Genomic DNA, 24,855 nt, shown 5'->3' with positions numbered 1-24,855 from the left:
TCTATCAATTTATTCTTTTTTGTTTCTATGCAGGAGATACCATAAATCCTCCCTTTGACAGTGCATTGATGTAAAATTGAACAGCCCCTGTTATGTATGTGCTGCTGTCCCCTGGCAAACATTGGCAGATGTTTGGATACTTATTACTCTCACTTCATGATCTGAGAAATGTGATCTTTTTATTATAAGGAAATATTTTGTTACTTATCTGATCCCAACCCCGTTATGATTTCTGGACAGATTGTAATTGATTTCCATAAGTTTTGTAACGTTTCTTAAGATCTTTCAGTTCAAAAGCAGCTTGTGGCAGTGTAGAAAAAAAGAAGATCATAGAGACCTTTGCAGCTTTCTCCCTGGATTTCCTCAGAGTCTCTCTCCTTTCCTAGAGTCAAGTCACAGCCTCCTTTGCTGCTCCTGCCATCCAAAAGTGCTTTCCTATAGCTCTCTGCCTCATTGATTCTCCATCTGTTTCACCCTGAGCATCTTTCTGGTGACCTATGTTCACATCTGGTGTAAATATGCTACTATTCAAAGTGTTTTTACTGTGTCACTTCCCATTTCAGGGGATGATTTATTATAGCAGGGGCTGTGTGCTCTGTGCTGGAGAGAGGGAGGAAATCCAGACATGGCCTTGAGGATTTCTTAGGTCTTGCTTGATGGGGATTGGGAAGCACGAGGCAATGTGGTGCTGGGAGCCGTGACTGATAAATCTGTCCCTCCAAATTATGGAGTAAATGAAGGAGCTGGGGATCAGACAGGCAGAGAAGGCAGCTGTGTTACACACATTTCCTGAAAGTCGTGAAGGACCCGAGCCAAACCTCACTGATGTCACTCAGAAGTCTGCCAGCCACTCTGAAAGACATTTGAAAACAAGTGCTGGAGGTTTGACTGGCTTTTCTGAGCTAGAGGACAGTGCCTTCATTACAATCCACTTCTCTTCTTCTGCAGTTAGAAAAACAATATAATTCATATAGATGGAGAACCACATTACTATCTAATAGCAATTTGTATTCTAAGGCTGTACAGATTTTCCTCTTATTTCAACACTAGATTAACAGGGGGAAGAATTACAAAAGAATTGCTGTTGGAAAAGGAATTTGAATACAGACCAGGTGGCTAATTTGCTCCCATTAGTTAGTATGTTTAACAAGGGAGGGTGCAGTCTGCATTAAAGTCTCTGGAAGAACATCTCTATTGCTATTTAGCATTGCTGCACAGATTTGAATTTTTGCCTGCTTTCCTTTGTGCTGGAGCTTTTTCCCCCCCAAAACACTGGGCAAAGAAAATAGCATATGGATGAGAAGTGCCATATCTGAACAACTATGTGTGTCTATTACACGAATTGGTACAGAAGAAGAGGATGTATCATCATGCTTTGATAACAAGCAAATCAGGAGCAATTACTTTTTTCTTTCAGAGAAAAGATGATCGCTTACAGTACTTCAAAATAAGAATTTTTTTTTCCCCCTGGAGAATAATAATCATTCTCTGTGTAAGCCGAGACACCATCATCTCTTTCAGTCTCGCTGAGTGTGAGCCATGAGTGGTGTCTGAATGCATCTCTACACTTAGGAAATAGATTGGATAGGCTGTGGTGATGTCACTTCTTAAATATCACTGACTCCTGATCCAGTTGGATCAGATTTTGATCTTTATAACACATCCTCTATGCTGAAGAAGAAAATGAGTAGAACAGATTGTTTTCCATAAGGTTTTGGCAACTAGAAAACATTTGTGAAGTGATAACGTAGTGATTGCTCATGCCTGAGTATGTAGAATGAAATTCTATAAGGAAAGCACTTTATTTCCTAGCAGAAGCTCATGGCAAACAGATGTAGCTTATACACCACAAATCACAGGTGGGAAACCATGTTGCTGTTGGACAATAAACATCATGTTCAAATAATGTAGATTGATATTAAGAACCAAAGACAAGTGCAAATATCAGTCTGCTAAAAGTATTCTTTTTTCCATGCCTGCCTTTTTATTTGCATTTAGTTGATATTTCCCAATGGGATTAAAAAGTTCAACAGTTCCATGGTGAGGCTTATTTCTTTAATATTTGAAGAGGCCTCATGGAAATAGGCTGTTCTGCTGATTATAAACACTGGTACATAATTAATGAAACCAAACCAGTTTATTTGTTAGCCAGTGGTGTAACAGGAAAAGCAGAGGCCTGTTTTTTTTAATTGCATCTTTGTTTGTATTTTCTTTTACTCTTAGCTTTGTTGCATGGCTTGGGCAGGAGGTATGCTGGAATGGTTTCTGAGGCTGAAGCTGGTGGTGCCTCTCTCCAGGTGTTTTCCTCAGCCAGCTGGAACGTCCAGGCTGCTTTGGCTGCTCTGGTCCTTGCCCTGCAGGTGCCCTGGTGTCCCCTGCAGGGCTGTCCCTGCAGGATTGCCTGGCTCCAGGCAGGGGAGGTGCAGCTCTGCTGTGACACTGCAGTTTGAGCTTTGTGTCCTGGAAGCACAGACAGGACAATTTCTACAATTTCTTCGCGCCTTCGTTCACTGAACCAGCCTGTTTTTCATCTTTTAAGTTGTTCCAGAGCTATTGAAAGGCTGTTTAAGTTTGCCACCTTGCTCAGTACATTTGCCCTCTCTCTGCTGCTATTATGGCAGAGCCATAGAGGGATAGCATTACACTGGCTCCTACTGTGCCTATCAGAATTACAGGAATCAACAAAGCAGCTGTAAACCCTGTGCTGGGAGCAAGCTAACGATGGAAAAGTACTCATAATACCTGTCTTTTGGTGTCAGCTGTTGTCTGCAAGGCACAATAGAACATCTGGAAGCGAGAGACCTCCTATTCAGGTAGCTGAAATTGCATTAGCTGCTCTGGCATAAAGGACAGGATTAGAATGACAGACCTCCCCACTGAAATATTTGCTTTTGAATAAACTTGTCATATGCAACAAGGGGTGTCATGGCAAAACTTTCCTGCTTCTGCTGTGAGAAGAGCTTCTGTTTCTGTGATGACAAGAGGGCTGTGTTTAATTGAGCTGCATTTTGCTGCTGTCTGCTGTAGGCAGATACAATGAAAGGGGACAAAGGCCAAGTTCAATTCATTGCTATCAAGCTTCCTTTCTTCTAGGAGCAGGTAACAGCAAAACAATTACTGCAGGCTTAAAGCAGGTGTGTTGTGGCAAGAATGGGGGAAGCAAGAAACTGCTGCAGAAGCTTCACATTAATTTATGCTCAAGAGAGATTCACCATTCTTTATGGCACAACAGGGGACCCAAATATAATTGGGAATACAAACTAAGGGAGATAATGGAGAGGGAAAGCATCTTTCAATGCCTTTAGAGTTCATGAGTTATTCCTGTTTGCCAGAACCCACTTTGGTGAGCATTCACTCAGCATAATGAAAGTGTAGCTTACTGTGTAGCTTTGTAGAAACTGGGTCAGGTAAATTTGAGATGCTGTTATAGCTTTATTCATGTTTAAACTATAGATCAAATAGTTCTAATAAAAATATTTTAAAGGCTAGATTTCAGTAGTGTCCATCACAAAACTCTGGTGTCATTCAGGACATTAAAACTAGACAAAGACCATAGGTCTGTCTTGTAATACTTTGGGAAGTTATGTAGGCAGCTGTTGATCATTTATATACTTCAAAATGTGGTCCTGACTTAGAAATGCTTGTCTTTGCTTATTAAGATTACTGTTTCTCCTCCAATATTTATTCCTCTGTTTGTTTTAGATTACTCTGTAAGAAAAAACAATACTGGCTTCACACTTTGGGGGTTGGAAAAGCATCTCCACAGCTGGGCAGTGGCTTTGTCTGCCTCACTCAGGGAGTCTGGGCACTGGAAACAAATCTGTTGCATTTGTGCAGCTTTCTTTGTGGGCTAAAGTTTCATCCTCCTTCCTCATAGGGTTGTCCAGCCTGCCCTTGGACACCTCACTAATGCTGTGTCTTGTTGCTTGTGCCACCTTGGTGCACCTATGGAGCACTGTGCTGAACTAACTCAGGGGTTATTTGCCACTACAATGATGACAAACATTGACAAAATTAACTAGAAACTCATGCTTCAATGAGCCAGTGATGTGGAGCCATACAGGCAACAAAAATGTCCTTTCTGATTTCTTGTAGAGAATTTTGCCTTTTCTCCTCCATTTAGAAATCAGAAGTGGGAGTGTATTTTAGATTGTGTCATCTCTAGTTGAGGCTTCACTTTTGAAAGATTAAACAAGAAGTCTCTCTTTGGTGGCAGTTTTAAAATTATTTGGGGTGAGGCTTGGTGGGCTCAAGGAGCCTCATCCACAGGAGCCTCTTTGGCTGTAGGGCAGGAACATCCAGAGGGGCCACTCAGGTGGAGATCCTGTCACACACAACAAGAGAGACAAAATTCCTGGCTTCCAGGACATTCCACTGCAGCTGAAGTAAAATGTTCAGCTAACATGAATGAATGCATATAATTTGGCTCTTAAACAAAAAATGAAGCACGCTGATTTGGGAGTCTTAACTGCTCATTTTCTTCAAAAATGATAAAACAAAGTGATTCAACACTTCCAGGATGGTTTTTCCCCCACACACTTCTAAATTTACAAAATGTCTTGTTGGCTTTTATGGTTCCAGAGTTACTTCCATGAAGCCATGGTATTGCCCAGGGGAGGGGGGAAAAAACACATTTCAATTCTTTCATAGAATCTTAAGTTAGGCCCAACAGATGACAACAAATATGATTAATATTAACAGAATGGAAAAGTTTTGTTTAATTTATTCTTTGTGAAGTCCTGTTGTTCTTCTTGCTTGGATCCTGGGGGAAAAAAACAGTTTAATGTGATTTCTGTTCCCCATTTACTCTTTGCTAGTCTCAGATGGTCTTCTGGTCTCCCGCTGCAGTGCTTTAATAGTGACCTACCTCAAAGATATTGACTTTGTTTGTTCCCTGAGCTCTTCACAGGCAGAAAGGTGCATATCAATTATTCACTAGAAATCTTCTCCCTGACAAAACTTTCCCTTGATATCTTAACTGAGCACAGCCCTACTCTCACACTGATTTCTTGCATCCTTTCAGCTTAGAAGTCAGTGGCTATTAATGAGTTAACCAAGCTATTAATTTCTAACTCTTAATGCATTTAGTGTGCTTCAGCAGGAGTTAATGTTGTTGTGGAGTTGAAGGTTATAAAGTGTGTTGGTTTGGTCTGGCAGCTGCAGTGCAATTTCCAGGGGAAACTGGAATTAAATATGGCTGTGTGTGCAAGGGGATGAGAAATTCCCTGAAAATACTACCTGGGAGCACACAGACCACCTGCATCTTTAGAGCTGGCACATGGGCACTCCTTGGAGTGAGGTGGATGCTCCTGTCTGTCATGGCTGTGCAGGGAATTCAGGGACACGAGCCCCTTCCAGCTGTCCCGTAATCCTGGCAGCCTCTGGGATGGAGGATAAGGAAGCAGAAATGAAAGGCACAAAAAGAGAGAACCCAAATCTAGGACAGAGGGGTAGCTAATGACAAAAAGAAAATTGCTAAGTGAAAAGGCATGGAGATTAAATAAAATAAATAGGATGGGATTCTGGCTGTGTCACACATGAGACTTTCCTTAGGGGTTAGGATGGATTTTGCCCTTGTTGGTTGATGGAATTCTCCATCCTCTAAGCTGGCTAGAGCAAGCTATGAAAAAAGAGCAATTATTTCTTCTAACATGCCTGCTTTTAACAGTTCTTGGTAAGCATGGAAACAATATCTACTATGCTAGTGAAACAAATTGGATGCCAAGAAGCACTGGAGCCCTTACATAGGATAGAAAAGCACAGTCTGAGAAGTGTGTGAGCTGGTGGGGCTGAATGCACAACCACAGAACACTTTCTGTAAGAACTCCTGTGAGCTTTCAGAGCAAACAGGACCATTTTGCCATGTCCTCCCCCTCATTTCTCCTTCAGGTCATCTCTGTTGTGGTTCTTCCCCCTTGGGCTAATTGATTTTCACTGAGTTTTTCCTCTAGTTTTTTATCAGTTGATTAGAAAAAACAGAGCCAGCCTGCAAGTACCTTTTTATCTCACTACATGAGAATAAATTATAGCTGCACTCTTACTTTTCAGGAACTTTTCTACCAGTGTATACCTATTACCCCATCCTTTGTGTCTGCTTTTCTGGATTTCACTGGTTTTTTTTTAATTAGAAAGTAAAAAATGAGTGGTTTCCCATACATCTGATCAAAAAATTTCCCATTCTCCATCTGCTCCATATAATATTTGCTCCTCTTGCTACTTGGTATTTATTTCTGTGGCCAACGGATGCAATAAGAGATTGTAATTTAATTGTTGGCAGAGGTTAAGATGATCCTCTCATTTGCACTTTGGCTTTGCTTTTCAAAATTTCCTTTGTCTCTTACAATGCAGATCTCTACTTTGAATTAGAATTGTAAAATTATCTCCTGTGTGAATTTGAAAGCCACTGTCCCAGCATAAACATCTTTCAAGGGCTTTATTCTTCAGTCTTGTGTATTAAACCTCATTTTTTGTTAGTTGATAATTAAACCTTTGCTGTTGTCAAGGCACTAATGAGTGCAAAAGGGAAAAGACAACAACCATGTGTGAACTTAGAGAATGGGTTTTAATTGATGGGTTGCAGTTCACCATTTAGAAAATGTGAGCCTTCTGGAAGCCACGGGTGGTGTGCTTTGTTCCCTTGTTGCTTCTTCAGTAATAAAGAACTTTCTATCAGTGCTGGAAATCACAGAATTGAAAGCTTGTTATAATTTTCCATGGTGCTGAAAATGACATAATATTTAAATATTTACCTATAAATACACCTATTTAGCCTAATTAAAAAAGAAAATAATTTGGAGTTTCAACTTTTTAATTCTTACATTTTGTAGTTATTTCTTCCTTCTGTCCTCTAGAGAAAGGACAGAAGTCTCTTTCTTTCAGTTTAATAAATTTACTGAAGCAAATCACAGAGCCTCCCTGCTTTGTGTGTTAATTGCATGATTTTCATTTACAGATGGGGGAAGATGGGGAGGTTAAATGGTTTGCCTGTGGTGTGGCCTGAGTTTGTCTTTTGGCATGGATTAGAATTGAGGGAGGGAAATCCTGGTCACAGTGACTGGGAGCATTGGGAATAACCAACAGGTCTAGGAGTGAAACCTGGAGCCTGCTTGTGCCTTCTGCACTAAAATGGCACTACAATTGAGTGAAATATAGGTGAAAACATTTATACGTTAAAATGAGACTCCAAATGACCCAATTTGCTCGGCCTTCTGGTTTGATTTTGGCTCAGTTCCTAATCTAGTTTCTCACAAGAGAAACTCCTACTGTGAATAGCTTCTTCTTAATAATAGAATATTACTTTCCTGATTAATATTTGTTGGACACTTAGTCTAATTACGGTTTCTCACAGCTACTTTAATTACTATAATATGCGGTTTAGCTTAAGCAAAATATTCCAGATGAGTTTAGTGATGCTTTGCAACTTAATTCTGTACATGGGAGCGTGGCATCTGACTACTGGGAGAGAGGCAAACCCACTCCTTCCTGAGCCAGGACACGTGTTTCTCCATGATAAGATGTGTCAGTATTTTTGCTCCTGAATCAAAAAATGTAATACTGAGGATTTACAGAATCTGGGAACTCTGAAACCTCAGCCTGGGGAATAGCTGCAGTGAACATGATTAACTGGATAAAGGGGAGCTCTGTGTAGTGCAATTGAGGATGTCAGTGTTTACTCACTAATTGAAATTGGAGAGGCTGAATTAAAAGCTTGTGATTAGTAAGGCATGCCAATACCTTTGAGGGCTAGCTCCTATCTTTTCAAACGTGCAGAGGAACATGGGATTGTTTTGCTTGGTGAGAAATTGTCCTATTTCTTCTGTGTCATTTGTGTTGAAAAGGAAAGGTGAAATATGGAGATAAAACCTTGAAGGAAGTTGCTCAATAAGTTTTTCTTTCCAGGATGTCCCATTTTAAACTGGAGCTGTAGTTCACATTCATATTTGTTGAATACCTTGGTGGGAAGTACAAAATGCTTGGGTTGGATTTTTGTAGTAAATGTGAACACCTTGGCATTGCACTGATGAAGGATCGCAGATACGAAGAAAGTGGAGGATTCACTTAAAATGTGACCTGGCACCTGCAGTTCTCAGCTCTCCATTTGTACATCTCCAGCACCATTTGCAAATCTCACACCCCCATTTCCTCTCCTTTTACAGAAAAATGCTTAAAAGCAAAGTGTGTTCTTTCCTATTGAGAATGATAAGTTATCAATTGAATCCTAAAATCCAGATTTTTGTGCATCAGTCCTGTTAAATCAGGAATGATGGCCTTGAAGTCCAACCTGAATTTTGGCATATCTAGTATTTACCATAAACTTGCACTAGAAGTGATTGTATATTCACAACAGAGGACTTGAATGCTTGGTTGATAAAATGTCTGATAAGACAAATATTGTGGGAATAAATCCTTCTCATTTTTTCAGGGATTCAGACTTCATTAAAACTTTATTCTCCTCCTTTGAGATTGTTTATATCAGTTTAGGGAAGTAGGAATATGTGTAGCTTCTGAAATGTTCTTGCTTCATAGGATGTAGGAAGGCACGGGAATTTGATTATGGAAAAAGGGCCTCTTACAATATTTAAAAAAGAAAAAATTAGGTTTCTGGTTTTGCATAATGCTGATTTATTTTGAAGTGTAATGCTTTATGCATTCACCCTTGCAAACTGATTCTTATTTAGGAGATGAAAGATTGTGCAAAATATAATATTCTTGTATAATTTAAACTGCCTGATAATGTGTTATAGCCTCCTAGAATTCAGGCCCAAATATTAGGCATTGATTTAAAAAAGGAATTTAAATAATTTAAAATTGTTCAATGCTGAGCATGATCAGCACCCCAATCATTTTCAAATAAAAGTACCTATAAAAATTGAAGCAGATGAATAATTTTAAATTGCTTTATACTGTGCAAGCACAGAACCCCAATCAGGGGTGGATTTCAGGATGAAGCACATACAAGAAAAAAGATTGAAGTGCTCCAGTAAATTTAAATTGCTATATACAAGGAAAAGGGCCTTGAAATTATTAGATACTCAACATTTTTTTCTTTAAATTTTCCTATTTTTATGTACAACCCAAAGAGTTTAACTTTGTCAAGATGAGCCAAACAATCTGATTCTATAAACTTGCAAAATATTACATTAACCTATGTTCCATGTAGTGATGGTGAGACATTCCACAATTGAATGTCACATATCCTGCTGTAGGACTTCTCAGTACTGTTGTTATTAAAGCAGGATCCAGGGCAGAGATTTACATTTTTCACAGCTTCTCATGCATTTTATGTTTATTGCTTGAGTCTGCTGCCTGTTGAATGTCCTGTGGAACAGCTGATTTGTCTGGTAAATACAGACAATTATAGAACAATTAAAAGTACTGGAAGTGCCATCCACAAGGTTTAGTGGGGAGGCCACAGTGGCTTCCTGAGCACTCCAGGAGCTGGACTTGATTTAAATGGTGGATTCCAAAAGCAAATTATAGATTATTGTGGAGGTTCCATGGTGGAATTTGTGGGATAGAACATCTGTTCTTGTGCCTCAGGACTGGCAGCTGTTCCTCTACCTAGGGAAAATATTGTTCTCATGGGTATAGATAATTTTCTAAAATTATTGTTTCTACAATAAACAAAAAAAAAAGCACCCCTTGACATTTTTAGCAATTAACATCCAACATTTCCCAGAAACAGCATTCCTTGATAGCTGAAAGAAAGTTCTTCTGTAAAGAAATAAGTATTTAACAGGGTGTTACTGAGGCTTTCTCCAATACTCCTGAGATCTCATTCTCAGCGTGTCAGGGTTTTCTTTGACTACCTAATACATGTGAGGTCAGTAGTTGTATCTTTTGCATAAAAGATTTCATTCAGCTTTTAAATTGCAAGCAATTATAAGAGAGAGGGTTATAGACCAGGGTCTTGGTTTCACATTATTTATGTTCTAATTAACTTACCAGACTGATTTTTTTCCCTCAGCTTTGGCTACTAAGTGTTGATCTTTAATAGTTATCTGTTCCTAGCATTAATGGGTTTTATTTCTCTGGAAAGGTCATTCTTGATGTAATGTCACTGTTAACACAAGGGAGCCTGTAAGTTTTAGACATTTTTCTTGATTGTGATGAGCTCAAAAATACTGAACTACTTGGTGTCTTTCCCCTGGGGGTTGCTTTCACTCAGAAGAGTTAGTACAAGTTCTTTTTAATTTTTTGACTACGTTCTTGCAATTCATTAAAAGCACTCCTCAGTGAGCAGCTGACATAGCCAAAAATACGTGTTATTTTTTTTTTTTTTTAATCTTTTAATATTTATTTTAAGATGACTCCACAAGCATGAGAATCACTACTTGTTGTAGGTAAATACCTAAGGTCTGGACTTATAAAATGAGCAGTGATGCAAAAACTTGGGTCAAAATGAATTAAATCCATGTATGGTTACTACTGAACTACTACAGTACACTTACTGCTCTTTAGGAAAAGAAAGTAAAATCACTTAAAAACCAGCACTGAAGAAGACTTCTTAGCTCAGCTTACATGATTTTTGTGCAAATGAGAAACAGATGAGAAGATAGAGAATGTCTTGACCCAGTAAAAAAAGATTAAGGTGATTTACAGCCCTGTCCTTACGAAAAGTTCACTCTGAGCTTGGTTTTTAAATGGAAACCCATAGGAAGCCAATCTTCACAACTATTTATTTTAATACTATCATACCATTATTGCTCTGTCTTATTTGCTGTAAAGAAAAGTAACCATGTGATATGCAGAAACCTTTGTGAAAAAGTTTTCTATACCTTGTTTTATAGAATAGATGGTCTTCTTCCTGTTGATGTCAAATAAAATTTTGTCAAAACTGGTAGAGACGTTTGTGTTGGGCTCCTTGTAGAAATGTCTCATTTTTATTATGAGTCTTTGGATGTTAAACTTGTTTTTTCTCCAATAACCTTGCTGGAATCAAGGAATTTTACTTGAAAGTATTAATTTTTAAAAAATCTTCCATTTGTGAGTGTTTAGGAGAAGGTCAGAAAACATTCAACAAATCTTTTTTTGAAGTTGAAAACCAGATATTTTCACTTGTCCTTATACTTTTATGAGTTCTGGGGGTTGGTTTCTGTTTTTGTAACGTTTGAAGGTGATAGAAGTGCATTTGTGTTTAATCCTTAAATCCATGTTATACTTTCAAAGATTGTTTTCAGCAAGCTCATTTTCAGTTTTAGCTTAGCAGTGCAAAAGACAGATGTTCAGTGTTACACCAAGTTCAGTTTGTGCTGCAGTAATGATTGCTTTAGACTCTAACTTTGTGGAATATGGGGAAAATAATAGGTGGAAGGTTGGTTTTTCTTTTTGATAACTATCACGCTGCTGGGAAATTAAACATGTATCATGTTCCTTATAGTTTCCAGCTATCCTAACCAAAACCCACTATCTGCTCTAAGAAATATGATTTTAATTTTTTCTCTAACAGCTTTTGCCACATCAGTGTTTTCCTATGTGGAATAATGACTTTGCCCCATGCAAATCCATGTGAAGGGTTTTAAAAAAGTTTAAACAATTATTAATTTATTTCCTTTTTAGGAAACCAGAGATCCACATTTCCATTCATCTAAATGCTTCATGAAGTCATTAATACTGGAAAAGAGCATCAACCTGTTTATGTCATTGGGCAATAAATAACTACAATGTTTGGTATGAGCAGATCTTCAAAGAGGTTATTGTTGTAAGGCAGTTTAGGTTTCAGCAATTCCACACCTTGCAGCACAACCAGTCCAGAACTCTGACTTTCAATGTTTCTTCTTTATGCCTCTTTCAGTGGTACAGGAATGGCTCATTTGCATTACTCTGTACCCTGTAAAATGAATTTATTATGCAGCTTCTCTAAATAGGCTAACCAGTTGTAATCTCATTCCAGTGGTGTATGGGTTTCAACAAAACACAATTACTTCCTTCATAATGCCTAAAAATAAACAAAAAATAACCTTGGAGCCCAACCTGTCCTTTCGCTCGAGTCTGGTGTGTTAAATGGTGCTATTAATCACGATGGGTAGTTATTTACTTGTTAAATACTTGAGTAATTTAAAATATTACTTCCTTTGTGCACAAGTAACAGCTCTTGGTCTCTGTTGTTAATCATCAAAATACTTAATGAAGCGGGATGAGAGCCATTCTCTGGATTACAAAATCTGAACAATGTTCAGATACATCTGCATAGCTGAAAGTGGAAGTTGATCCTGCACTCTGAGCCTTGTGGGTACAAATCATTCTGAGCTGGGAGCTCTGTTGGATCCGTGGGCAGATCCTGAACCTCAGCTATATGGACAAGGAAGGGGCTGGAAGATCTCTGCTGGCCGTGGGCAGAGCTGGTCCCCATCTGGTCAGAAAGGGCATGGATTTAACAATGCATGAGGGTTTGCATCTGTGTTTATATTTCATAAAGATTAATCCTGGCTCTGTTTGCAGAAGCTGCTTAACATTGTTGTAGGTAAATGGTCGTGCCTCCTCTGATGTCAAATTTCTCATCTCTTTGTGTGCTGGATGATTTTAGAATGATTTTGAGCCACCAGCATGACAAGACTTCAAAAGGAATTTCAGGAAGCATTAGACAGTATATTTTGGGCTTAAGGAAATATCCAGACTGTGGAGAACATCTGTCTGGAATTCTTTATGTATTTTGCACAGGTGGAGCTTAAGGAGGTATAAAGAAATGTTACCGAGATGGTCACAGGAATGTATCCAAATAGAAGGAGATGGAAAGAGTTTGGTTTGTCTAGCTCAATAAATGGAAGATTTAGAGGGGACAAAGGTTAATTTAGTTATGAGACAAGACTTGTGCAGGAATAAATGGCTATAAATTGACTGTGAACAAATTTATTCTGGAAGGTATGAAATGACCATCAGAATAAGGGTCAGGAATTGTGAAATGTAGGAGTTATTTCTGATCAGGATCAAGTGATCTGGCCAGCAGATCACTGTGCCTGCTTGTGACACCAGAGGTGGCTCCTGTGTGAGGGTTTCACAGAATCACAGGATTGTTTGGGTTGGAAGGGACTTCTGGAGATCATCCAGACCATCCTTCCTGTCAAGATGGGTTACCTGGTTCAGATGACACAGGAATGTGTCCAGACGGGTTTGGAATATCTCTAGGGCTTCCCTCGACTTCCCAAGTTTTTCCTGTGCTCCCAAGTTAAGGGAAATCTAAGCTAGCTCAAGTTCTGAAGTGTGGAAAATATGTTAGTAAGAATTAATAAAAAAGCTTATTTTAGGGTGCAGTTTCATGGCAGCTGCCCCAGGTTGGGGTGCAGACTGTGGGGGTCTCACACCAGGCCCCGTTTTTCCAGCTGTATCATCCTGTGGACACGAGATTCACAGAACTTTGAGGTGACTGGGCTCAGGGAGCAGATGGGAATGGGACAGCAGGAAAAGTGATTGGGGAGAGAGGGTTGTCCCAGCTCTGCCTTGAAATGAGGATGCTGTCAGAGTGCTCCAGTACTTTGCAGGCACTGCCCATGTTCTCCTTCTTCACCCTGAACAGTTTGGCCTCTGTGGTCACTTTGATCTCTGAACAGCCCCTGGGAGCAATACTAAATGAATAAATCATTTCTGAAGAAAATGATGGTGCCTCTTTCAGAGCTCCTCAACTTCAGAAGGCGAGTGGCTGTTTGAGATTCCCTGTTCTGACACCACCGCTGGCAAATCGCTCCTTGAAGAACTTAATGAGATTCCCAGTGCCAAGAAAGATGCACACCTTTTCCTGAATATGCAATAAAATTCTTATAATAAACATAGGTACGTAAGGAAAGTGCCCATAAAAGGGAAGCTCCTGTGGTAGATAGTCTCACAAAAGAGTTTGTCACATTTTGTTTCCAGTTAATGGATGCCTACCGCAGTCACACAGCTTCAGTGACAGGAGAACTGAATTCATTTAAGCCAATAAAGCCATTCTAATTTGCATTTTCATAGCCCACTCTTCAGTACTCCGAGTGTGACTTTCCCTTTTAGGACAGAGCTGTGCAGTAAATGGATAGGTAGGCCCTTTAAAAGGATATTTATCATCCTTGAAGAATCTTAGTGCCAAATCTTAATAGCATTTCTTACAAAAATGACTGGAACTCTATCAGATATAGAGGTAGAGCTGTAGAGATAGGGAACAGTCTCTTTTTTAAACTTCTTTCCTAATAGAAGAGCAGTTAAAGCCTGAAACAGTGAAAACTTCCCCCAATATGAAAATATGGCATTAAAAATGCCCCAAATAATAGCATTCTAGAAATCAAATTAATTTGAAAGATCTGCATTTAATTAATTTAGTCACATTCAGAGATAAATAATTCAACATACCTTTATGTAAAGTTAAAATGCCTTTTTTTAATTATGCCAATCAGAGGATAATTTATTCATGCTTTTGAGGGTTTTTTTGTTCTAGTTGATATTAAAAAACACAGAAGGCACAGAGAACTTCATGTCCAGTCTGTGTGTGTGATTTGATGAAATAATTGCCTTAGGACCTGCTGACACTCTAATTGGAGTCTGTGTAATGCAGAATCAGAGCCTTACTTAGAGCTGCACTCTCTTTATTTTAAGTATCCCTCTGTTAATTTCATTTGAATAACTCCCTCATTTAAATCTGAGAGAAGACTTCAAATTTCATCATCTCCCTATGACTGTGCGCTGTTTATCACTTGTTTCCTTCTATGATGGCCTCCTCATTATCCATTTTTGTGGGTCTGCTGTTGCAGCACCTGAACATGGAAAAGGTTTTTAGATTCAAAAATCCCAATCTGCATGATAAAAATATTTTGTCATGAGCAATTTAATTCAGTGTTGGCAGTTCTCATTATTCTGATTACTTTTTTCTCTTCGTTCTCAGCTCTAAGGATCACCGTATTTCTTATGAAAATCTGAAGTTTTCATATGCAAAAAGCAAATTTCTGTTTCTCACGTTTCCACAGAAAAGCTCAGAAGCATAAATTTTCGATACCCACTTCCAAGTAAATGAGTCAAATAAAAAAGAAGCCCCCAAACCATACTTTAAAAGAAAAAAACAACCCAACCCTAACAGGAACACCAAACAAAAAAAAACCAAAAAACCCAGAGCTAAAATCTCATTTCTCAAGAAGTGACTCACAATTTTTGAACTCTTGAAATTATTGCTCTTAGTAAAAATGAGTGTGATTTCAATTTTAACTCCTCCTTCTGGTGCTCTGTGTTGATTTGTTTTTATTACAGATTACTCTCCTGAAGTCAAAGGTAAAATGTGGTCCTCCAGAATATTTTCCTCTGAAAAGAGATTTGTTTACCTTTACTCTGTGCGGAATTCCTGTCTGGGCAGATGGCTTTCACAGGTGTCTGCACCATTTAGATTTCTAATTAAGTAAAGCCTTACACAAGGATGAATTTCACACCGTAAGACTTTGTGTGAAATGCAATTAATATTCTGCAGCTTGTGTTTCTGTGCTAGGTGATCTCCTCGAGGTAGGGCTAATGAAGATATGAGGGTGTACACAGCAAAAGGTGAGAAAAATCATTTGCAGAGCAAGCATGTGGCCAAACTGAAACTGTGCAAGTTGAAAAGAACATAGAGAATCTGAAATTCTTCCAAAGGACCTTTCTGAGATGACTTTCAGTCACCAGAAGAGGAGGTAGAAGGACCCTGTTATTTTGAGGTGTTGTGATACCCAAAGGTGCTTTAGCATCAGGGAGTTTATTCATTTCCTCTGCTGTACAGTATTAAATTGCTCTCCTTTTTTTGCTTTCCAACCATATTCTATGTGAGCAGCTTTCAGTGCAAATGTTGAGGTCAGTAAAGGTCACCAGCATGTGCATGCTGGTTTATTAACTAAAAAAAAAAAAGGTGTTTCTTAGGCTTGATATCTCACCAGGAGTACAGTTCTAGTGCAGTGGCCAAACTAGCACAGGAGTTATCTGAACTATGACATTTCCTTACACCAACTGGCAATAAATTCTGAAAGAAAAATTGCTATAATATTAAAGCTGAGTCTTTGCTCTGTACATTTCTGAAAAGCTGGAGGTTCTGAAAGCTATGATTTTGCTTGTTGATGAACACAGGATGTGTAGGTCTGAGTAGCCATAATTCTGCTTTGCTTTTCAGACTTCTACCCATTTAGATTTTCATGAGCAAATTGTTTGCTGCATATAATTTTTGGTCAAGAATTTGGCTTTTTTCTTGGTAGCAGATGAAGGATCCTTTCTACTAATTGCCCAGCACTTGACTAGTTGTGTGAGCAATATTTGTATATTCAGAGTTCTACATACGACTTTTAAATATTATTTACAGTGTATTTAGTTGAAGTCATCATTTAGGCACATATCAGTCCATAAAACCTTTTATTATATAAAAAAATATGAAATCTACATGGTGTTTAAATTCAGAATGCATTCTGCTTTGAACAAGCCCCTTTGCCTTAAACATATATCTGCCTGACTTAATTTTTCAAGATATTTTAAAGGCTGCTGTCCCCATTGTGAAGAACCTTCACAGAAATTATTTTAATGAGGTAGTAATTTAATTCAACAGAAGTTTCATCATGAGAAAAAAAAATAAAAGAATAATTTTCCTTTTTAAATGCAATTAATTAAAAACTGTCCATGTGATGACACATTTAACATTTTGTCTGACATGTAGAGAAGAAGAAAGTGCCTGGAATTGCACAAGTGGAATAAAATGTTCCATTTCACAGCAAGGCCAAGCTTGAGTCTTGTAATTATTTCAAAGGGAGTAAAGGTCATTTTCTATTTGCTGCATCTCTATTATGTGAGCCTTCTATACCAGGCTTACAGAAGTTAACTCATGACCCATTTAGATTGCTCAGATTTCAAAGTCAACTTAGACTGTCACAAATCTGATAAAGTTGACATATTCCCATCTCTAAGTACTGCTATAGATGATGTCCAAAGAGGCTTTTTATTTATAGCTGTGTAAGACAAGAGTTCCAGCTTTAAGGCTTGAGTAGCTGGGAGATCAGAACATGATTTGCCTCTTACTTGCTGTGTTAATCCTTTAGCAGAAGAGCTGTTTGTAGATAAATTTCAGGATACATGGCTTGGACTGGTTTTCTGGTGGGGACTCATTATATAACTTTATTTGCATCTTGAGATGGCAAGAGGTTTTCTCCTGCTGTGACTGCATTTTTATGCATATTCATCCAGGAACACTGAGTCAGAAAGACAGGTACTTTAAACCTGCACCTGGACACACAGAAAATGTGCGCAGAAGATGCATGTGTGCCTTTCTTCTTGTGCATATGCCCATTGAAATGTATATAAGGCAGGTTTTTTAACAATCAGTAATCAAGCTATATGTACAATTTTTAGGGCAGGCTCTGAATACCTCAGCTCATATTTCCAGATATCTCCTGCTGGAAGACTGAAGGGGACACAGCCCCAGAATCTCCAATAAAATCCATATATTAATGTCATTAAGATAATGAGGGATTGGGGGCTGTGGTTTTAAACCTTTTTAAGAAAGGCAGAAATAGTGTGATGATACTGAAATTAATACCAGTCAAGTGTATGGCACTTTTCTTGGTATATTACTTTAAATCTTTCTCTTCTTTCTTGGTTAATCCTTCCAAGGGACCAACGTGGAACAGGACAGGATGGAAGGCAAAGGTGTCCATCTGTTGTGTTTGTTTCCACCAGATTAATTAACTTGAAATATTCTGGCTGTTCCTTGCAGTCTGCTGGCACTTGTGGCCAAGCTTTTATAACAATGGTCTGACATGAAACAAATGATCCAGCAGTTGGATCCCATACGAACAGCTAATGCAGACCAGGTGGGGCATTGCTGCCTTTGGATTTTGTAAATGGGATCACTCTGGCCTTTAAAGGAGTGCGAAATGCAAGAAGGGAGACAGGAGATTACGTATCACTGTGATTTAGCAAATGGTTTGTAAGTGGTGGGGAGTAGGGAAACATGAAGCTGTCAAAATATTGTAGGACATCTCCTTAGGATCAGGATCAGCAGACTTGGATGTTAAAGGAGTGGAGGTCTGAGAGATGCTGCTGATACATTGGGAGAAGTGAGAGTGCTGTTGTCACCTGAGCTGGTGAAGGAGAAAAGAGCCTTCAGCATTCACTGGGGAGAAATTGTCTTCACTTTACCCCTGAGGAACTTTATTTCCAGAACTGTAATTTTGTGTTGAGGATGTCTTGAGTAAATAGACTCATTGTGCAGAGCCACTTGAATTTGGGAGCAAATGTCTTTCAGAGCCTCTGTGTTTGTTTTGTTCTTGGTTGCCACACGTGCCCTCTCTAGCTGATTGTGCTGGGGCTGCCTGTCAAGCAGCAGATTGCCCATACCAATTTTGAGATCAGAGTGGTCAGTGCACCACCTGAAAGTCAGGTTTTGTAAAACACCTTTGGATGTTCTAAAGCAGAAAATACTTCTGAAAATGCACTTACACATATATGGGTTGGAAAATACGATTTGGCTTTTCCTGCTCTTAACCTTGCCTCCTTTTGCCTCTCTCTTTAGCCTTTTAAACTTTTTAGTAATTTCTTTTTGCTTGCTGCTTCTTTCTTGACCATTGTTACCTCCATGCTCTCATTTAGCAGCTGCCAAGAAAAATAGCCCTTCAGGCTGTTTTCTGTATTCAGGGATAAAATGCTTCAAAGTCTGAGATTAGAATTGTACCTATTCCCAGGCAATTTTATTTTGCTTATAAGCTTCCTCCTTTGATGTTCTTGTGGTGACACAGAGCTTGGGTGACCACGTACTGACAGTGACACAAACTATTCAACTGGAACCTTCAGATCCACCTCCTCTATGATGCACCGTTTCTTTTTCAGTCCTCCCTTGGTGTAAACAAGCTTTTGATTGTAGGGAGAATGGACAAACTGTGGCTTAGAGGGAAAGACAAGAAACAGTTTATACTTGCTAACAAAGAATTTATTTTAGAAAAGAAACTTCTGTACGTAAGACTTTACTGTTGAATACAGAATTTCTTCTCCAACTTGGTGATCAACTTTGGGACAGATTTGTAGGTCTTAATTTATGACTTTTTCAAATTTATTTACATGTGCTTAATTTCAGCATATATGTAGGTCTAGCTGTATTCAGCTAGGCCTAAATAAATGTGATTTTTAGGAGCAATATTGTATCCTATATTTTTATGGACCAGTAACATTCTCTATTGTTATTTTGAACTGAAGTTCACCTTGAAAGCTACTATTTTGTAATTTCAATGCCAGCCCATATCTATAAAAGCAAAAACCTTACATAAAAATTGTTTAGCAAGATTTGAGGGGGAAGTGTGATGTGATGGATATTTTGTTTTATGAGTATGGACCCCAATGTTTTGTTTTATGAGCACTGAGCCTAAACCCGCTATGGTTCCCAGAAGTCAACATGATGGATGAAGGAATGGATGTTAAAAGTCTATTTCTGTTTTTTTTTCCCCTCAGGTTCTGCTGCTTGCATGTGCAGAAGATTTAGAATGTGTCCCTGGATTCCAGCAGAAGGTTTTTTATATAGAAAAGCCATTTCAATTCACAGAGGACCAGCTGGTTCTGAACCGTATGTTGTTTTCATATATTACTATTGTGCAAAAATCAGAATTGTTTATGTATTCATTTCATTCCTGCCATTTAGCAGAAAACTTTTTTTGTTTTGTACCTAAGATTTTGGATATTGCCATGATTCAGTCTGAGTTCCCCTATATTAATCCTATGTCTCTACAGACTTTTGTTTCATGTATTAGAAATGGTAAAATACAATATATAATCTTTTAGGGCTATGTGAATATTGTGAAAAACTAGAATCAGCCACTTCTTAGAAATTAAATTTACTCTGAATTTTTTTACAATCTTACCTATGAGTTTGGAAATGAGGACTTGCCCACCAACATCTCTATTAAGTTATCTCTGCAACTCAGATTTAGAAGTTAGTATTTTGAAAATATTCATAGCTGATACAAGTCCAAGTCTTTACATGAAATTCAGAGGCTGGAAGACGTTTGGGATCATCAGTGATAGCAAAGTGTCACACAAGTGGAATATTCAGTATATTTCCATTGAGCAGGTGTCACATTATAAAACCCAATCTGGCACTGTACACCCAAAGCATTAACCTGAAGGAGATTTAACAGTTTTTCATTTCAGATGTTAGTTGACTCCAATACTTCAGGGTTACAAATTGCTCATTCCATTCTGGGACTTTGGGATTTCAGCCCTGTCACACAAAGTGGTGCCTTATCCAGTGGCCGATGTCTTTAGAGACTCAAAAAAGGATTTAAGGGCTGCCATTTTCGTAACTTCCAAACACACCTGCATTTTTACATGTGATATTTATTACTGATGATTTCTTTGTTGTGCTTGGCTGCTGGTGCTGAACCAGGAGTTCTGGGCATTCAGCATTGGGCAGTAGTTCTTGGCTCCCATGTGCAATATCTGGATCCTATAGTGGGATAAATCCCATAGCTTGGTGGAACCAAGAAATGCAAACCAATATTACTCACCAAATGCACACATTTCCCAACTCAGTTCCACCCAGATATCACTGCTACACATGATGTATTTTCACTTCAGATGAAGGTGTAATCTGTGCATGTTCACTTTAAAATAGCATTAACTTCTCAAAATGAAATGTCAGAATTAGTTGCCAAAGTCTATTGAAATAACTCTCTTAAACTTAAGTCATCCAGCCTTTGGAGGTACTAAAATAAACCTCTAGGATAACATTTTTAGTCTCAGCATTTTGATATGTTGCTTAGTCTGAGCTGCTTTTTCACAGGAACTTTAGATCATGAGTAGTAATACTAGTCAGAGATGTGAGATTGTTGTTCAGCTCAGAAAAGAGGTTTCAAACTTCTTATTTCTTTGGGGAATTTAATTTTCTCTGGAATTCTTATTTTGGAGTTGTCAAACACATTATTCCTACATGACTAGAAGTTGAAATTCTTAGACTAAGAATTAGATTTAATAAGCAAGCTTATTTGAAGACCTATTAAAAGAAGCAATATGGATAAACTAGTGCTAAATTGAATACAAACAACTCTTGTTGAATGTTTTTTCTGCTTCAGAACTTTGAGGCTGTAGTGGGTCTGGCCAGATCTCCTGCTGATTTGGAGAGGATCACCCCAAGGATGGGTTGGTTCAACCAAACTGACCGGACTGCTCTGTGGTGACCCAGCCATTTGTGGTGGCATAAAATGAGCACAATAATTAAGATGCCATCATTAGTGAGAGGACGAGGGAAGAGCAGGGAGAGACTCAGAAATGCCTGGAAACAATCTCTGGAATTAAATTATTTTAATAAGCAGACAGTAAATTGGCCTAATGTGTAGTGTTGGACAGAGGCAAACTGTCGACGCGTGATCGTGGTTAATTCAATCACCCACAAACAGGGTGTCCTTCATGCAGCACCACTAAACCTCAGCACAGTCCCTTCATTTTAGCTGTCAACAGAATTGATAATTTTAATTGTCTCTTTGAATACACTTTGCATGCTCTTGCATCTTTTTATGCCCATTACCAAGAGCAGTGTAATTTAGCGGTTGCATTGCAATGTGAGGCTTACCAGGGCTGTGTAAATTAATAGAGCAAATATGTAAACCAGGCCTATAGCAGGGATTGTTTTTGTAGTCCTCAATAAGCCAAGGAGCTCCTTAATTCTTTTCTGAAGTGCAATAATGCAGTCTTTTTCTTTTTTTCCTTTTTCAATTTAAACAAGAACCTACTGCATGTTTCATTGCTAGCATCTCCCTTGTAATTAAATATAGGTTGTAGCTGGTTCTTCTGTATTTATTACTTCTACCTGTGGCTGTGTTAATTATATTTTACATTTACTGATGGGAAGAATGAAGAGTAGACCATACTGAGGGTACAGAATTTTATCTAATTTCTTGTGGTTTGTAGCAATTTTTATTAAAGCTGGCCATACTTGTAAGCTGGCCATAACAAGTCCAGCTCTGTGTGCATATTGTCCTTCCTATTAGTTTCACTGGTATTCAGTTATTATTAATTTTTCTGTCATTGTGCTCAGGCTGAACTGGCTTTTTAATTCTTATTAATCTATTTGCTCTTGCATCTCATTTAGTAGTAACCTCCAGACTTTGTCCATTTCTTTGTCCAGAAATGGTCTCCAGATAGACCATTTCTTTGTCCCTCTTTGGTAATTAATTTTTTTCCCCTCAGACCCGTTCAGATCTCCTTATAACTTGTGTTTTCTATAACCATAAAAAAAAATAAGGCATTGCTATTTGACTTTTGGTCTGCCTAATTTTTTCCTCTGTGTGCAGAACCAGATGTTTCCTTGATGTTGTAGGAAAAGATCCTTGGAGTCACTTTCTGGAAAGAGTAATTATATCCACATACTGATTTAACTAAATTGTGTCACTGTTTTTTCCTTCCTTATAGCTTTTTTTTTTTAAACTTTACATCTAGGACCATCTTTGCAATCCAATAGTGAAGATCATCAAGATTTCCACATTCTTGATGAAGTGCTAATTGACAGCATTTAATTACAGGTTTTACACCTGTCAGAAGCACTTGTGGCCACGAAATTCCTGTCCCTGCCAAGGCTGGCAGGTCACTGGCAGTGACAGGGCTCTGTCACGCTGGGCTGAGGGAAAGTTCCTAATCAGACTCAACAAACGTGGGAATGTAATTGTGTTACATTAATCACGTTTATACTTAACACACATCGGGCTTGGCTTTTGGGGGTATTTTTAATTGACAATGAATCAAATAGTGCACTTGAATAATGGAGGCAATTAACATAAAGCACGAGGTGATGCATTGTGCATGCTAAACTGGGGAAGGCATTTCCAGTGCTTTAAATGTCAAAACAAAGGAAGTTTTGACCCTTACTTGAAAAGCTCTAATTTGGATGTTAATTAATGGCTGACCTCTTGTGTCTCTTACGTGATAGATTGCCTGTTCAGAGCCCAGGCTGCTTCAAGATCAAGGTTTTGTCTGTGCATTTGGGTACTTTTTGTTCTGTGCATTTTAACAAAGAGCTTTTCTCTTCAACCATATCAAAATCATTGCTTACTCATATGATGTGAAATATCTTAGTGTACTTATTAATGCTTAAAAGCAGGCTTTCAATCGTCTGGCAAAGCTGTGACCTCCAACAAGATTTGCGTTGTTCGAACCAAACAAAGCCTGTGGAGTGATCAGAGGAGAGCATTCCTCCTCCTACAGCCTTGTGTGCACATGGATCATGGCCCTGGTCATGTTCACATCCAAATATTTCCTGTTGATTCTGAGCTGATGCCATATGAGAGCTGTGATTTATCACATCAACCCTTCCCACTGATTGCCTGCACAGATGGTCTCTTCCTGTGCCTGTTCCATGCTACCAAAAGTGGTGGTGTTCTTCTCCTGCTCATTCTGATCCTGGAGTTATCACACCCACTTTGCTCATCTCCCCTTCTTCCCTCTCCCCAGGCCCTGCACAGAGCCAGTGCGGCAGCCCTGTGGTCTGAAAAAGCCTCTTCAGGGTCCTGACACGGGGTTTGGATGTGACTGTTAACTCTTCATGCTGAATAGTGCAGGGTTTGGGTAACTGGGATTGCACATGGTAGTTGTAGCTTGCAAAAGAACGTGTTCAAGCAAGGAAAGATTTTATGCTTAGCAATTTCTTGCAGGGAAAACTGTCTAGGTTTTTGGGTAATAGCGAGATAACTGTGGATTTTCCACCTATTCAGTGTGTCCTTGCTGAAACAGTGTTGTGGCTTCTCAAAATGAAGAAGTTTTTAATGCATTTTGAGTTTTACAAACATCTTCAATTTCCTTTCAATTGACATCAATCACTCTCTGTGTTAAGAATGTGCTTCAGAAGATGTTGAAAAATGACTTGGTTCCCATACCTTGGCATGAGAGAGCAGGTTCAATGGAAAGGCATCTCAACTTTCCTACCCAGATAGGGAAGTGCTTGTTATATCCAAAAATGTATATCTTAATGGGCTCATATGCATGGATAGAATTTGAATACTAGAGCCTCAATCTGACACTTGGGTACATGGTTAAGATAAGGCACCTGGAACTCTTATCCATGTGGACAGAAATATGGATCAGGGTTTAAAGCAACACAACTTAAGCACACTATTCCTATTTAAATGGTCATAGGAAGCCAAACTCATGTAAGTAAAGTTCCAGGAAATACCCGGAGCTCTGTGCAAAATGGTTGCAAAGTTGTGGAAGTTTTAAAGTGGGAGGTTGGGAATTTCACTACATGCTTGTGGAGACAGGGTAAGGAAGTCCTTTTGCACCTAAATACCTGATGCTTTGCCTTTTAATTGAAGTTTGATGCTGAGCTCCTACATGGAGAGAGAATGTTTTCTGGGAATATATATTATAACTAAATAATACAGAATATCTCAAATGTGCCTCTGAATAGATACATGCAGATTGGTGTTGCAGCACAACAGTATCACATCATCTGTTGAACTGCTTTCACACATGATTGAAGCAGGACAAAATAGGAGAGAATAGTTGTTGAGTGCCAGGTGGTCAGACAATTCCCTCCCAAAAACCTCCAGGACCTGAGGGGGAAGGAGTCAAAAATAGACTGTTTGATTTTTATGCATATACATTAAATTAAACTAGTGTTTGCAAAGGTAGAACATTATACTGAGCATAATGAAAGAATTATTGAAAAACATCTTCAGGGCTGAATCAAAACCTCTCAGGGGCAGAGTCAGCTCTTGTGGAATAACAGAGGGAAAGGCATATGTGTTGGTGGAACCTCCTCCTTGCATTTTAATTCCAAGCTGGAGGAAATGAGGATCTAAACCCAAAGTTTCTTGTCTGTTTTGTTGAGAAAAAACACACAATCCTGTTTAAAAAACAAACCAAAACAAGTAAACCCACATGAAAAGTGGGTGAGGATCTTTGCAGTGACAGTGAATGCTC

At 38.7% G+C, this 24,855-nt stretch overlaps 1 protein-coding gene across 2 annotated transcripts in view; it reads left to right on the top strand.

The window, feature by feature from the left end:
- The window catches only part of CDH13 (cadherin 13), a 434,027-nt gene that overhangs the window by 67,204 nt on the left and 341,968 nt on the right, over positions 1–24,855 (top strand). For both annotated transcript variants that reach the window (XM_039721144.1, XM_039721143.1), the window contains exon 2: positions 19,402–19,513. In XM_039721144.1, the coding sequence (XP_039577078.1) occupies positions 19,402–19,513 (112 nt within the window). The remainder of the gene's footprint in view (positions 1–19,401; positions 19,514–24,855) is intronic.

This window comes from Passer montanus, unplaced genomic scaffold (genome assembly GCF_014805655.1).
Source record: "Passer montanus isolate IOZ18808 unplaced genomic scaffold, ASM1480565v1 scaffold45, whole genome shotgun sequence".
Taxonomy (NCBI): domain Eukaryota; kingdom Metazoa; phylum Chordata; class Aves; order Passeriformes; family Passeridae; genus Passer; species Passer montanus.
The sequence above is the reverse complement of the archived record's forward strand: the minus strand, read 5'-3'. Positions and strand labels throughout refer to the sequence as shown.